The sequence below is a fragment of the Ochotona princeps genome, chromosome 30 (genome assembly GCF_030435755.1).
Source record: "Ochotona princeps isolate mOchPri1 chromosome 30, mOchPri1.hap1, whole genome shotgun sequence".
Taxonomy (NCBI): Eukaryota; Metazoa; Chordata; class Mammalia; order Lagomorpha; family Ochotonidae; genus Ochotona; species Ochotona princeps.
In genome coordinates this window covers 5,316,388-5,332,536 of record NC_080861.1, presented here as the reverse complement: position 1 = coordinate 5,332,536, position 16,149 = coordinate 5,316,388, and the positions used below count along the sequence as shown (strand labels likewise).

Below are 16,149 nucleotides of genomic sequence, written 5' to 3'. Positions count from 1 at the left end.
CAAGCTGAAATGCGCAGCTGGTGCCCAGTAAACTGCAAGGAGGGGCTGCTGGCTGACTGTGTGCCATTCAGATAATGAGCAGATCCTACCAGGAGCCCAGAGGCACATCTGTGAAGAGGCCAGAGTGGCTCATTGGAGCCATTCTACATGGTCGAGATGAGTAAGGTAGTGTTTGCATAGAAAGTGCATAATGCAGCACTTTCCTCAAGCAGCCTTACTCCCCAGTGTGCAAAGTAAGAAAAACTAAAATTTCTGGAGTATTCATAGATGAATCACAGAACCCATGGAGTGTTTGAAAGAGGTCTGGGGCAGACTGTGCTGTTTCCTCGTTTGTACCACTTACTATCTGGTGGACACAGGCCAAAATTAGGTAATACGTAATGACATTTCTCAGCTTTACTCATCTATGCAATGAAAATAGTAATACTATTTTAAGGCCTTTAGAGAAGAATAATTTAGATGGCATACAAATAGCACAGTACATGAAGGAGAGAGTGCAGCCGTATCATACTGAACAAGACAATGCAAGTGGCAATGTTTTCTCCAATTCCACAGAATAACTTTGAAATAACATTTCCATTTTTAACCATCCAGGAAGCCATTCAATTCACTTTATTTAATGCATTAAGTGTGATTTGCAGTGCAGTCTTTGTTATGGTGTTTGCGTTTATGGAGGAGATAAAATGCCACTGGCTGCTTCGCCCCACTTGTCAAATTGTGGCCTTAAGGGTAGCCATGTGGGCAAGTTACTTCATCACCAAGAAAGCTTATTTTCCTGGTTGGAATTTAAAGCTAACTCCTTACAGACATGTACAGAAACAATAACAAATTGCTTAATGACCCTTTGTTTAATCCACAACAAGGAAAGCATGTCTAGGTTCAGAATCCCATAATTCAGTCATTCGCCGTGTCTTCCTTAGTCTCCTCAAATCTGTGACATTTCCTGCTTTCCATTGCCTTTCCTGACCTTGACGTTGATGAATACTGCTCATGGATTTTGCAGAATGTCTTTTTTTTTTTAAAAATATTTTATTATTATTGGAAAGCCGGATATACAGAGAGGAGGAGAGACAGAGAGGAAGATCCTCCATCCGATGTTTCACTCCCCAAGTGAGCCGCAACGGACCGGTGCGCACCGATCCGAAGCCGGGAACCAGGAACCTCCTCCGGGTCTCCCACGCGGGTGCAGGGTCCCAAAGCTCTGGGCCGTCCTTGACTGCTTTCCCAGGCCACAAGCAGGGAGCTGGATGGGAAGTGGAGCTGCCGGGACTAGAACCGGTGCCCATATGGGATCCCGGGGCTTTCAAGGCGAGGACTTTAGCCACTAGGCCACGCCACCGGGCCCATGCAGAATGTCTTTTGGTTTGGGTTCGGCTGATGTTTTCTCCTAGTTGGAAAGTGGTGACCTGTTCTGGAAAGGGTTACTGCAGAAATGGTGTTGTGTGCTGGGTGTAGGATTACACCCAGTGGAGTGTGTTATGTTGATTCGCTTTGTTAACTATGTTAACCTCAGGCACTTGAATAAGGAGCTCCTTGCGAATGATGGCATTCGCAATTACTGCACATGCTCCAGGTTAGCCATCCCCAAGCTTTCCGGTCCCAGGACATCTTTAGCCTCTTGTTTTCTTCAGGAGGATTAGAGCTACAGATATATAATGTATCAGAAGGTAAAACTGAGGACTTAAAAAGTAGCCATTTAACTAATACCTATTGGCTAACATGTCATCAGAAGAGGAGTGTTTCTTATGAAAATGAATTATGTTTGCCAAAATTAAAAAAAATACACGAAGAGAAGAGATTGTTTTACATCTCAAAGTTTCTTTTTTAATGGTTGGTTTCAGGGAAGGCAGCTTGAATCTTCCTTTCATCTATTTATTTTACCCCTTTGACAGTATCTGCCCAGTAGACTCTGGCAAACTCCACTGTATGCTAATGAGAGTGCAAGAGTGGAAAGGCGCAGAGAGCAGGAAGTAGAGGTTAGACTCCCTGAAAGACTCACATGCTCCAGGGGTCCCTCGGGAGGGCTGCGTGGCCGGTAAGAGCTGAGGCACCAGAAGGGCCAGCATTAAATATTTCAGGATATCATGAATAATTTCTCCATGTGTACTGCCCTGTTAAACAATTTTTAATAAACTGAAAAGAAGATCATGAAGCAGTGGGCGCCCATTTCATGAATAGGGTGCTGTAAGGTAAAATCCTCACTCTATTTAAATTTTGTGGATATGAAATCATTAATAAGCAGAATGAATGTTGCCAGTATTTCCATAAGGATCATGAACATCTGAAGTCATACTGAGATGGTGCACTTTTATGCTTTAATTGACATCATTTTAAGTGCTAAGTAGGTACAGGCAAGATTTTTAAATCCTTGGAAAGAGCCTCCTGCAGGAATAATCTTATGCTGAAGGTGAAGTATGTTCATTACATGTTTCTTCCGAAGAGTTGGGGAGATTTGAAAGCAATCACCCACATGCCTGGCTCCAACATTTGGAGGCACAGCAGCTTTTCATCTTTGAGGAATCCCAAATAAGATGCAAATTATCTGATAAATTATTTTGTGTTACTTTTGAGTTTCCCAGGGAGACGGGGGAAGGGTCCTTGGAGAGCTGAGGCTTCAGCAAATGCAGTCAGCACATTATATCAGGTGGATGTTCAGCTTTTATCATCATGGCAATAAAACCTTCCGAGGCCAGGAGGCTTGGTGACAGTGGAGTGTGCTCTGTGCCTTGGGGCACAGAATCACAGAGATGAACTCTAGATGGACTGTTCTGTACCAACTCTGATGAACTGCCTGTGTAGCTATTTCTGTTTCAGTTTCTGTCATGGTACGAGTACTTCTAAGTTAACGTAGCCTCATTCTGATTAATTTTCTTTTGGGAAGATATAAAATTACCCTTGGTTGAATGGTATTTGAAACGTTAGGTACATTTGATAATAGCATTCAAAGCCCTGACGGAGTCAGCACAGTTCTAGTTGGTTACCCAGCAGAAGCACCTGTGGATGCAAATCTGTATACAGTCTCATTGCCACGCTCTATCTGATCCTGTAGAGTGTTCAAGGGACTTTTCAGGAGAATCCCATTCAGATCTTAGAATAGGAAATGCGGAACATTTTTTTGCTTTAACTCTTGCAATTTTACTCTTCCTCATTTTTCAAAACAGTCCCTTTGATTTTACTGAAACAGCCCAGCTCTCTCGGGGTCTCTGTGCAACCTCCCTGTGTTCCCCACTAGGAGAAGAGATTCCCTGGTTTGGATTCGTGTATTTGAATCTAATGGTGAAAAGACAAAAATTTTACTCAGTCATTTTGGCTTTTATTCTTCCAACCAGAAAGTTCAGAGAAATGTTATAGTTGTGCCTGAGGGAGAATCCTCTTGACACATAGCTAAGAGCTCAGAGTCTCAAGCTTCAGAGAGATCTATTTCCAAAAGAAATCAGCAAGGTTATTTCTAGTGGTGTGTGTGTGTGTGTGTGTGTGTAGGGGGAGTGAACAACCTTTATTATATTTGATCAAATATAGAAATGTCACTCTGAAAAAAACTTAACAGCAGAATCTGCTATCCTGTATTAAAAAAAAAGTATTGTACTGTACTTAATTTATCCCTAGCAACAGCAAGGGTCATGAATATGCATTTTGACTAAGAAAATTATTTCTTTTCATAGCCTCATGTGTGAGGCTGTAGGCTAAGCTAATCAACATAGTTAATTTTAGCTCTTATTTTAGGAGTTTATTTTAGAAAAGGTCAAATTTCTAACCTCTAGCTTATTATGTGACAGAAGAAAGCGTTGGAGTGATGGAAAAGCAGCAACTGTCTCGGCTTTCAAGACTACAGAGAAGCTGTTCACATTTCACGTTTGTTCTACTTGCAATTAGTGCTGTTCTGGACACAGTGGATTTGCTTGGTCACAGAAGGCACTGTCCACGGTGGGGTTCTGGGAGACCCAGGAGCTTAACCCTTCTGCCAAGTGGGTTGGGCAGCTGTGAAAGGGCTGTGTTTAGATGTGTGTTGTGTAGAAGAAGATAGAAAAGCAGGGACCTCACAGGTGAGAGGTCTGATTCTGTCACGTCTTGGAGGTGGTCCGGGGACCTGCAGGGGTCAAGGACAAGTGTGTGAGAGACTCTGCCTATTTCTTGCTAAGTCCAGGGCTTGGAGGGTTGCTTTTCTCCTTGCTCAGTGGGGACTGGTGATGGTGAAGACAGGTTGAACTTGAGGCAGAGCGGTGAGGTGACCCCACAACCCAGGGCTTCCAAAAATCTAACCAGATTGTGGCCCAAGAAAGCTCCATGTGTAGAGTGAAGACCCTCCAAACAGAACTGTCCAGTAGGATGTTCTGCAGTTTGGGGGCAATTCTATAATCTCATCTCAGGTGACTGCTGAGCACTCGAAATACAGCTAGTATGACTGAATCTGCCATTTTATTTCATCTTAACAATTTTAACTCAAATAACCTTGTGTTCTAGCGGCTACCATATTGGATAGGGCAATTCTAGAAGATACAGGGCTTTGAAGAAAGGATATTGGAAAACAAAAGCGAGTTCAGATTACAAAATATTGAGTTTTGACCCTAAGGTCACCTGGAAAACTTGTAAAACTGCCTGAACCCAGCCTAGGGCCTACCCAGAGTCCCTTTCAGTACATGTTTTGAAGTGATGGCCACCAAATTCACTGCTGGGGAGGGTAGGCCTGGGAAAGTTTGGTTTAGCCACATAAGGTAAGGCATTTCGCTTTACTGGCAGTGGGGGAGTCATGGAGGCAGGGTACGTGACATGGTCAGTGCATCAGGTGTGATGTGCACAGGCTGTATGAGACAGCATCATGGTGGTGGAAGATCAGAGGTGACTGCAAGGCTGAGTGCTCCGAGACCCACAGGGAGCCCATTTCTCCCTGGGAACATCAGATGTTCGTTTGGCTGGGGCCTGTTGGTGCTTTACCGAGAATGTACGTGGGTTCCAAATGTTCCTCAGCAAATAGGCTCCTGCAGACCTGGAGCCCCACTAACTGTGTGTGATGGAAAAGAAATCACAGTTGCTGCCCATGGGCCCAGAAGCAGTCTCTTTGTAACAAAATAGAGATGTGGCAGCCATTTGGAACGTGGGTACTGGCTCCCTGGGGTCCCAAAGCCAGGGCCTGTGGTAATCTTGAATAGGGGTGACTCACCAGAGCAGGCAGCAGTCGCTGGTCTTCCAATCCCCCTTTTCCTCTCTGTAACTTCTGAGCTCCAATGAGTGACGGGAACAGGTGCCCCTGGGAGCCTGGCCGCCGTGAGCTGTGTGCTCCCCGCCCAACGGATGACTCATGGCACAACCTCCATATACCATTTCATGGTTCACTGTGGGGGCAGAGGAGGCTTTTAAAACAAAATTGAAAAGGAAAAATACAACCCAGTGCCTGTTGAAGTTCAGAAATCATCAAAATGTCTTTTCCAAGACAGCCAAGTTTCAGAGTTGATTATTTTCTTATAATGGTGCAGGGGTGGCTATACTGAGGGCTGCTGGGCTCTGGGAGAGTTTTCTGTCAACCTGGAGAAGTTCAGTCCCTTCCCTGAAGGGCATGGTCACCTCTGCCCTAGCAGTCTGTTCCTCCAGCGATGCTGTTGCTACTGTATCCAGCAACATATCTTAGCATCACCTATCACCTAAAGTCAACTTGGTCCTCCCAGCCCCTGGGAGAGTGGGGAAGCTGGTCCACGGCTCCTTTAGGACTGCTGAGGACCCCTGCTGCAGGAGTGCCTTTACCTGTGCCCGTCGTCCATGGCTCCTGACAATTCTGATGTCACCCCACCATTGCCACCTGCACCTGGTATTGGGTGAGTGTAGTGTCTCAGAGAGCATGTAACCTTCCACCCTTTCATGGCTTCCAGCCGCTGCCACTCCACTTGGCTTCACCATTCTGGCTCTTCTGGTCACTGGCTGAAGGGAGTCACACCATTTTTTTTCTCTCTGCACGTTTAGTAAGTATTTTGCTAAATATTGTTTCTTAAGAATTCTCACACCAACTATTAGAATGAAAACTAACACCATCTTTTAAGGTTTTAAACATGGTTTCCTATCTTGAAGAATTTATACTGAGAACTTCATTGTAAAATTTTTAAATAAAACTTTACAATTTGAGGAGATGGTGCTTCCCCACTCTCTGACCCATAATTACACATTATGTAATTCCCTCCTCTCTGCCCAGGGATAATTCCCCGCTTCTAGGCTCCTATTAATGAATTAGAGTTGGCATGGTTATGCATTGTTCTGATCTGCTCTTGGCTTCTCTTTATTGAAAATTGTTATAAACACCAACCTTATTTTAATTACTAATAGTATGGCAACAGAAACTCACATCCCTTGGCATCAGCTTAAGTCACTTTTTTTTTAAAGTCACTTTTTTTTTCCAAATGCGTAGCGCCAGCTATGAAGGACCCACCAGAGTGAACTCACTTCGAAAGCCCTTCATCGCCTGTTAGAAAACAATTGTGACATATTCCCCAACCTTACCAAAATGTCACTGGTATATTTCCTATCCATCTTTTCTGGTCTAACTGCTAAAAATCTTTAAAAAGGAACTCTCAGGAAAATTGTTGACATAGTTTCACCCCAACTTACTTCTGTCAAAAACTTTATGTGCGCGATGTCTTTGGGCCCTACCACCAAAGCGTGTTTTCCTGTGTTCACTCTCAAATCTCTTATTTTAAAGTCATAACTCATGCCTCCACATTGAAGAAGTCATTTCTTCTCATTTCACAGTCTCATTCTTGTATCTTCAAAAAGTGGTCGCTATTGGAAAGGTCCCTGCTTGTCTGTACTGAGTTAGTTATTATTAATGCCTAAAGGAGGCTAAGTGTTAGCTCTCTGTTTCTACCTGGTGCAAGAATCTGAGGACTTCAATGTCATGGCAATGTTGATGACTGTAACACCTACTTGTCCTTTATTCTTTATTTCAGAGATCCCAGAAGACCCGCTAGTGGCTGAAGAGTATTATACTGATGTCTTTGATTCCTGTTCTGAAGAAAGTGAGGAGCAGGAAGAAGACACCCTGTTCTCAGGACCTGACAGAGAGACCAAGGACGGTAACAGAATAAACCAACAGGTACATGCCATGTCCCACCAGATGCCGGGGCACTGTCCAAGGTTCTGATGAGACTCTCCCTGGAGACAGAGGGAAGTAGAGTTGCCATAATGGACCCAGGTAATGGGTTTTAATTGGCTTAGGGATAGGTAGAGTACCATGAATTCTGAGATTCTGATCTGCCTTACGTCCATGGAAAGTTAGGGGTGCTGATACACGCTGCATTTGTTTGCACATCTCATATAACTTTTAAATCAACAATGCAGGTGTCTTTGTGATGACCTAACATTTGTATTTCTCCTTGATGTTGGGCATTGGAGGCAGAAGCATACTGTCTTTGCTTTACTATTTCCAACAGTAACTAGTGTTTATTGAGTATTTGCCACATGCACAGTGATTTACCTCCCTTACACCCTCTTTAGAAGGGAGAATACGAATTTTAGATATACTTTTCCTGGCAATCATAATTTTGAGTTATATTTAATACAAACCTTTAAATACCGAACTTCATTATGGGAATGGGACCCAGAGATCCTGGTGTAAGGGATGATCTTTCTAGCTACTTTCACCCCCTCTGATGGCTCATTCTTACACATAACACAGATCTCTTTCATGAGAACAAGATGAGAGGCCTGTAGTGTGACAAGGAAGGTTAAACTGCCACCTGGAGCGCCAGCATCTTATAGCAAAGCACTGATCTGACTCCCAGGTGCTCCACTTTCCCTCTAGCTTCCTTGATCATGCACCTGAGAACAGCAGTGGAAGATGCACCAAGTACTTGTGTCATTATCACCCAGGTGGGACACCCGAGTGGAGTCACAGGCTCCTTGCTTCAGCCTAGCTGAGATCTGGCTGGCAAAGCATCAAGTGGGAGACATATTCTCTCTCTCTCTCTCTCTCTCTAATAAATATGACCCTATTTGGACATAGGCCAAGAAACAGCTCTGACATGTGCCTTCATTGTTGGATGTTTTCAGGAGAGGGGAAAAGCAAGAGGTATATAAGGAGAAAAGATTATATTTGGGCCATCCTCTACTGCCTTTCCAGGCCACAAGCAGGGCGCTAGAAGGGAAGTGGAGAAGCTGGAACATGAACCAGCACTCATATGGCATCCAGGCGCATGCAGGGCGAGGACTTTAGCCACTAGGCTACAGCGCAGGGCCTCGTAATTTATTTTTAATGAAGACTAATCAATGCATCATAATATTTAACATAACCAGTGAGAAGTTCTATAAAAAAGGAGAGATAGAGAGAGACAAAATTGTAGGGTGTGTGTGGGTCAGATAAAGAAAGGGATGACAGGAAGAGCAAGATGAGTACAGAATGAAATGGAGTAGGATGCAGAATTCAAAGTAAAAACTTTCCTCTATCGTTTTTCCATTCCTGCCAATGGATTCAGGGAAAAGACAGAACCTGCTGCCATCAACTGAAAACTCACTTTCCATTCGCTTCTGCACCACCGTAATACACTTTGGAAACTAGTGCGCTTGCGATCAGACAGCCTATATTTGGTGCCTCTGGCAGCAAGGTGCACAATGTGTTAACTGCATACCCAAATTTTAGCATCGAGTGGGAATGTTTTAGCTACTAATGTTATAATTTAAGATGTTTGAAATAGAATAACACTGACACAGAAACCATATGAATACAATATATAAGAGATAGCACCAAGTGGGGAAAGAGAACTCTGCTAGCCCCAGAAGCCCCAGCTGTGGCCCAGCTGTTAGAACACGGAGTTGCCCATCAGACCGCCTGTATAGAGTGCAGTCTTTCTCACCAGCAGGACAGTTGTCTCAAGTTCCTAAGCTTCATGGTGCAACTGATTTGTAGTGTGCAAAAATAGGAAAATAATAGTTCTTCGCTCACAGAGTGGTTGTGAAATACTCCGTTACTGAAAGAGTGCCTAGAACTTAACAAATTACTGGGTTGCCAGACATGAGCTATTATTATTAAGAAGTTACTCAGATATCTTTTGGTCTTTTTCTGTACTGCCGGAACTCTTTAACTCCAAACTGAGATTTTGAAGTGGAATATTAAAAAAATGATGCTTTCTTCAAGTCTCTTGAGGGAGATGATAATTATAAAGGAAGTAAATTTTGTTTTTGTCTCAACTGTGTATCCGTCGTATGTGATCTGACAGAATGATTGATTTTACATAACTTGGGAGACGACAGTAAGCTCTCTACTCACACACAGATATTTTGCCTCACCACACTCTGTTTTTTTTTTTTTAATGAAAAACTGAGTTTCTAAGAAAGGACTTACTTGCCCATGGTCACACAGCTAGGGAAAGAGCCATGCTTCAAGCCCATGTTGGTCACGTTCCCACGCCAAGGTTTTTGTCTACTGCAGAAGGCTGATGAACCTCAGTGGTCTTGGTGTAATAGAAATAGGGGTGGGCATCGCAATAGGACCATTTGTATTAGAGATAGGTCATTACAACCACACTTTTTCCCCCTAGTAGCAGTTCAATATGCTTTCTCCTTCCTCAAAGGTATGGGTATGGGACTCTGATGGGTGTCACCTCTTCACTTTTTTCATTATCACCACATAAATGACACTACAGACCCAGTGCCAAGGTCTCCGTCACTGGAAAGCAGCAGAAGATGGCCCAAAGCCTTGGGACCCTGAACTTTACGAATGTGAACTTCAAGGTTGCAGGGAGACCTGAGGCCACCTCTGAAACCTGCCTCTTCTCCCCAACTCCCTAATCCTGCCCTTGACCTCATGGTATACCAGGGTCTTTTGAGATGCCCATCATATGGATGGATGGATGTGAGTGATCAAATCAAAGTTGTTCCCCTTCTTTAAGATGGGCCCAAAGTCGCCTACTTTTGACAGCAGGAATGTGTTCCAAAAGGAAAACAGACAGGAGCTCCTGTGTGACTGACTGCTTGTCCTTTGGGCCGTGGTCTTTACAGAAGCAAGACGTTTTCACTAGGCACCTGATTGCTGCGGACTGCCAGTCACTTCTCTGCTGTGATAAGCAGAGCAACAGAAACACCTGTATCATAAGCCATCATCGTATTGTTGATGGCTCCTCTGTGAAGTCTGTGGTCACTGAGCCAGAACCAGCATCTTCGATGTTGGCAGAGTGGCCTTCACAGCTGTCATCCTAACAGGTCCTCCAAGCATGTGTGGGATCTGTCACCAGAAGGGGCTTCCTGTGCTCTGGTGGGCACGGTGTTAGGGCTGCAAGTTGACAGATGTTGTCTTTGACTTCTCCTTCTCTTACTGCTTTGGTGGTCATTTCCAAGACTGATGAGTGACTGAAATACACAATAAAACGCATACTAGGCAGACCCTACTTTCCCTTTTGAAAGTCGCTGCTTAATGAATGTGACTTTCATGACAGCATGCTTTAAGAATCTCTTTGGGAGCCCAGTGATGGCTCAGTGGCTACAGCCTCACCTTGGAAGTGCCAGGATCCCATATAAGCACCGATTCGTGTACCAGCTGCCCGTCTTCCCATCCAGCTCCCTACTTGTGTGGCCTGGAAAGCAGCAGAGGATGGCAAAAAGCCTTGGGACCCTGCACCCATGTGGGAGACCCAGAAGACGTTCCTAGCTCCTGGCTTCAGATCAGGTCAGCTCTGGTCACTTGGGGATTAAAGCAGCGATAGAAGATCTTTCTGTCTCTTCTTTCTGTAAATCTGTCTTGCCAATAATTAAAAATAAATCCTTTTGAAAGAAGAATCTCTTTAGGAGAAATCAGCTAAGATGTAGAGCTGCTCACGTCTGTTTTTTTCCCTCAAATTCATAAGTTTTCGATGTCCCTTTCCCAAATGCTCCAGCTATTTTGAAATCCACTTTACATGGTAAAGCATTATAAAAAGTAGAAGTGATCTTTTGACTTGGAACGTTACTACTGGAGCAGAGGACTGAATATGGGGTGAGCAAGTCTTCAAGTTCTGGCGAAGACCCTTGGATTACACTGTCATGAGGATGGGGGCTGGTTCTGGAACCACTGACATCAGCGTCGTAGGTGCCCAGCGCCTTGTCTGCAGCTAGGCCATCTGTCACACACTGTAAGGCAGAAAGCAAGAGTGGCAGTGAGATTGGAGCCGGGGCCTCGGCTGCCTGGCTTTAGGGCTACACTCAACAAGTGTCGTCAGCTCTGTCATATGGTTAAGTGGCATCCTCTGCCTTACTGTGGGCTATGAATTCACAGAGGCAAGAGATGCAAAAGGGTGCAGGAAATAGCTGAGAGTACCTTGGGGTTAGCTTCTCTAACCCAGTGACCTTTCTCAGGGCTGTTGCAATACAGTTAAAAGGAGAGTCACACATTGTGACGCAACAGAGTAAGCTGCACTTGCAACGCAGACCTCCCTTATCAGAGTCCTGGATGCTCTGCTTCTGAGCCGGCTTTCTGCTGATGTGCCTGGGAAAGCAGTGGATGATGGCCCAGATTTTTGGACCCTCTCCCACCTGCATGGGACACCCAGCTCAAGTTCCAAACTCCTGGCTTGTCCAGGCCCAGCCCCAGCCTTTGAAATCATTTGGGGAGTAAACCAGTGGATGGAAAATCAGTCTCTCTTTATGTCTACTTTTCAAATAAGCAAAACAAATCATTTTGTAAAAAAGATTTAATGCAACTTGTAGGCGCAGTATTGCCTCGGTAATTCAGTCACACTTCACACATTTGAGTGGCCACCTCCATGGACATTTCTGTCTATCTTGCAGTCCAAATAGCATCTTCTGATCAACAACTCTTAAGTAGATGCCTTCCAGTCATCACTTGTCCTTGTCCACAGAAGGCATAGGTCTAATCTGTTGGGATTGAGATGGTGGGAATGGGGGAAGTTGGGAGGTTGTTGCTGAGAAGTCAACTGAACCGCTCAGATACCCTGAAATGATCCTGTCTCAAAGTGAACTCCTCATCACCCCAGTACAGTTCCTTTCAAGTCAACCTCAACTCCAATACTTTTGTTCATATTCACATCCAATCCAAAAGCAAAACCTATTCATTTGCCTACCTTTGCATGTTTCAGAGATGACCGCTACTTGGTACTTTCACACCTACTGTCAATGCCATGGTCACTCCTTAATTGGTTCCTAATGGGTCTCCCAATGACATCTCTCTCAAAGTCAAGAGCCAAGTGCACAATGGCCTGTCAGCCCCTGACATCAGGATCTTGCCAAGCCCTCTCTTCCATTACACAAGAATTACCCTCAATCCATGTTGATCATAGCAGCATATTTCCACTTCGGGGAGCCTACCATGGCCTCCACACCAGACACATCTGTTTAACAGACATGTAACACATATAATGAGGTGCATCATATATGCCAGGAACAGATCTACCTGCTTTACAAATGTTATTTGTTCCTCTCAACAATCCATTCTATAGTCGGGAGATGGAGGCATGAATAGGTTCAGTAGTTTGCTCAAAACATGTGACTGTGAATGGGACAGGTAGGCTGGTTCCAAGTTCATGTTCTTCCTGTGCTGTGTGCTCACCTGTTTGAGCCTCAGCTGTGTGCCAATGGCCACAATTCCCTCGGGATGTGATAAGGCCTGATTCACTCCCGCCAGTCTAGCACCAGAATCCACTCACCGGGGATTGGGTGAGGATGAGTAGGCATCAATTCTGGCCCCCATAAAATGTAAGACTATACTTTCTTGGAAAGAGTTGCCTCTGGGAATGCTCATATAGTAACATAAAGAAGCTTTTTGTTTCAGTTATTTTCATCTGAAATTGTCCTAGGTGAAATGGATGCTGGATAAGATTATTTTTTCCTGGTAGGAATGTTGTTATAGAAATGTGATTATATGAGAGGCAAATTGTATTTTCAGAACGACACCTTATTAAGTTTGAAATCAGAGTTTGGGGTTTCAAAAACCAAAACAGTGTTTGAAATATGCACAGAGAGTATGTGTGGGTTGCTTCTGAGAACAAAAGATGAAAAAGTAAGATGCTCTGTTGCTCTGCTGATGCAACTCATTTCATTTGGTAACTGAATTTTTACCTCCACGTCCTATTATTGAACATCCCTATGAGGAGGTTTTGATAATTTGATCCATTGTGTCTGACAGAAAGTTGGATGATGCTCAGACGAAAGCTTACTGGATCAGAAAATGTGTGTTTATACCATGAATTGTTATGGTTGGGATTGTGTATATTTTCAGGTGTCAGAATTCTCTAATTATATCAGTTATACAGTAATCAGAAAAATCACAGAAGTAGTTTGCAATCACAGATTTTTAAAACTGCTTTAAAGAAAAGTTTCCAGAACATTTAAAAACTTCATCCATTTTCATTGAAGTTTTGATTTCTAGTGCATGTAGGATTTCTAGTGTATTGATGTTATTGTCCCAGAGGTCTTCAATTCTTTTGACTGGATTTTGTCACTTTGTAATATATGCTGTTAATAGTGAGTGTAACACCATTCTTTACACACCCAAGTCTTTCAAATATTTCCTTGAGTCTACGGCCATACCACCCTGAACGCGCCCGAGCTCGTCAAATATTTCCTTGATGGAAACAACAGTAAAAGTGCAACAAGTCTGGTGGCATGGGAGTTTAAATGAGCACTTGGGCCACTCACGTTCTATATCAGAGTTCTGGTTCAAGTTCGTGCTAACAAAACATTAATTGCAACTTTGCATGACTGCATCAGAAAACCAAACATGTCACTGTGATGGGAATGGCCGAGATGCGGTTCAGACTAACTTGGACGGGTGTCCAGAGGTGTTCCAAGGCGTTGCCACGAAGCTGGGGTCTGCAAGATGAGAAAGGCAATCCCATAAATATGTGTGACAAGAACATTCTCAGCCAACAAAGGGACCCCATGGTGCAAAGATCATGGTAGATTTGAAGAATCAAAAAAAATCCAGTGTGGCTGTAGCAGTGTGAGTGTGCCAGGAAGTGGGATGAGGTGAGGGTGGAGATCAGCAGGGGGTGAGGCAGGAGGGAGATGCCAGATGGCTTTCTATGTACAGCCACAAGTCGTGACTATTGTGAGAAGTGAGACTGTCAAATGGTTCAAGTAAGGGATAATGACAACTTGATATAATGCAGCCGCTGACGTCTCATTCGTCTGCTTTAATGCACGTTTTTTGTTTGTTTTAATAAAAAAAGGGAAGCCCTTTTGTACTGGCTTCTCACCTGGCATCTGCCATCCTGACAGCTGCCTGCTCTAAGAGAATACACACTGCATGCCTGGGTTCTCCCGCTGCCTGGGTGGGACTGACTCCCTGGAGAGCCAGCCCGGGGACACATCCCCACCAGCCCAGGCTCCCTGCACTCTCCCTCCCGCCCGGAACCATGGATTCCGGCTGCACAGATTCTCCATTTGTCACATAACTGATATTTAACGAATATGTTCTGAGCAGAATACACCGGAGAGATGAAGATGAAGTTAAACCTTTTTTTTTCTCTCTTGTGAAATGAAGGCTTCACCAGGACTAGCTCCAGGAAAAATAAAGTGGGTGATTTAATCCAACAGAACAGCCTGAGAACTAAATGAAGGTCCTTGCAGTGATCCTGGGAAGACCTGATCTGACTACGTCATCTTTCAAGCCCACTTTCTGCTATTTCAGCTTTTGCTAGAAATTGATGGATTAATTCCTCTAACAGTATGATGGATCCCTTAAGAAATACAAATACCCCAATGGATATAACACAGGTGCCTTATCAATCATTTTAGCTTTAATGAATCTATCATATTTCCTCTTGAGAGAAAGCAGATTTTAATAGAGAAAAAGATGGAAAAAGAGTGTGAATGGATTGTTGTAGCTCGCTGTGGAGAGAAGGGCAAAAGTGGAGAAAGATGAGTTTCGGAATGTCCACGCTCATCAACCTAACAACTCCTCTTTGTGGCAAGTAAACCTAAAGAAGTAACAATAAACACTCACCCAAAATTTATATACAAACATAATAATTACAACACTGTTTATAATAAAACAGCATGGAAGCAGCTTAAATATCTGAAGATAAGTGTATGGATAAGTACTTATGCTATATTTATTTTATTTTATTTTATTTTTATTATAAAAGCAGATCATATCTATGGAGAGACACGGGGAAGATTTTCCATCTGCTTGTTCACTCCCTAAATAGCCACTAAGGCCAGAGCTGAGCTAATCTGAAGCCAGGAGCCAGGAGCTTCTTCCAGATCTCCCACATGAGTGCAGGGTCCCAAGGACTTGGGCCGTCCTCCACTGCTTTCCCAGGCCACAGCAGAGAGCTGGAGGGGAGGTGGAGCCGCTGGAGCACAAACTGGCACCTATATGGGATCTCGGCACTTGTAAGATGAGAATTTAGCCATTCAGCCATTGCACCAGGCCCTTATGTTATAGTTTATGGTGCAACATTGTTTGGCTATTTATGTCTTCAAAAACTTTACCAGCATGAGATAAAAGTCCCAATGACAGTATTTATGCATGCACTTATAAAATACATATGAAAGTTGCACCTATATAGTTTAATTTCAAATACCTAAAAAATAGGTGTATCTTTTGTGTATTTTCTAGTTTGAAAAATGAATGTGGGGTGGGTGTTTGGTCCAGCAGTTGAGATGGCGGGTTGGGACACCCACATACCTCACTGGAATGGCTTCCCACACCAAGCTTTGCTTCCAGGTCCCAGCTTCTTGCCAATGCACACTGGAGGCAGTGGGTGTAGCTCAAACGCTTGGGTTCCTGCCATCTATGTGAGAAACCTGAATTAAACTGGCGGCTCCTTGCTTCAGTCTGGCCCAACCCTACCTGTTGTGAGAATTTGAGGAGGGAACCAGTGGAGAAGATACTTCTCTTTCTCTCTCTCTCACCCACCCTGTATGTGTGTATCTCAAATAAAAGAAATGCAAATTATTAGAAAGGTGTGATTCTGATCTCCCTAACGAACATTATTGGAAAGGAGAGATGCTTTCAGATGTTGTAGCTTTCCATGTGGCTTCTGGGCAGGCACTGATCGTCACTGTTTAGTGGAGCCTTCCTTCTCGCTTCCGCACAGTCTCTAATTTATTATCCAAATGACCATATATGTTCTGAAAGACATACCTGGGAGGGTTTGGCTGAAATTGAATTTATAGGGCAGGTTTTTAGAAGTGAGTCTTAGAAGGCGTTCCTTTGTCTCTCCGAGATATGCCTGT

General features: G+C 43.9%; 1 protein-coding gene across 5 annotated transcripts in view; it reads left to right on the top strand.

Annotated features, from left to right (window-relative positions):
• NEK11 (NIMA related kinase 11) overlaps positions 1-16,149 on the top strand; it is a 112,314-nt gene that overhangs the window by 60,062 nt on the left and 36,103 nt on the right. For all 5 annotated transcript variants that reach the window (XM_058657106.1, XM_058657108.1, XM_058657105.1 and 2 more), the window contains one exon: positions 6,930-7,075. In XM_058657106.1, coding sequence (XP_058513089.1) covers positions 6,930-7,075 — 146 coding nt within the window. The remainder of the gene's footprint in view (positions 1-6,929; positions 7,076-16,149) is intronic.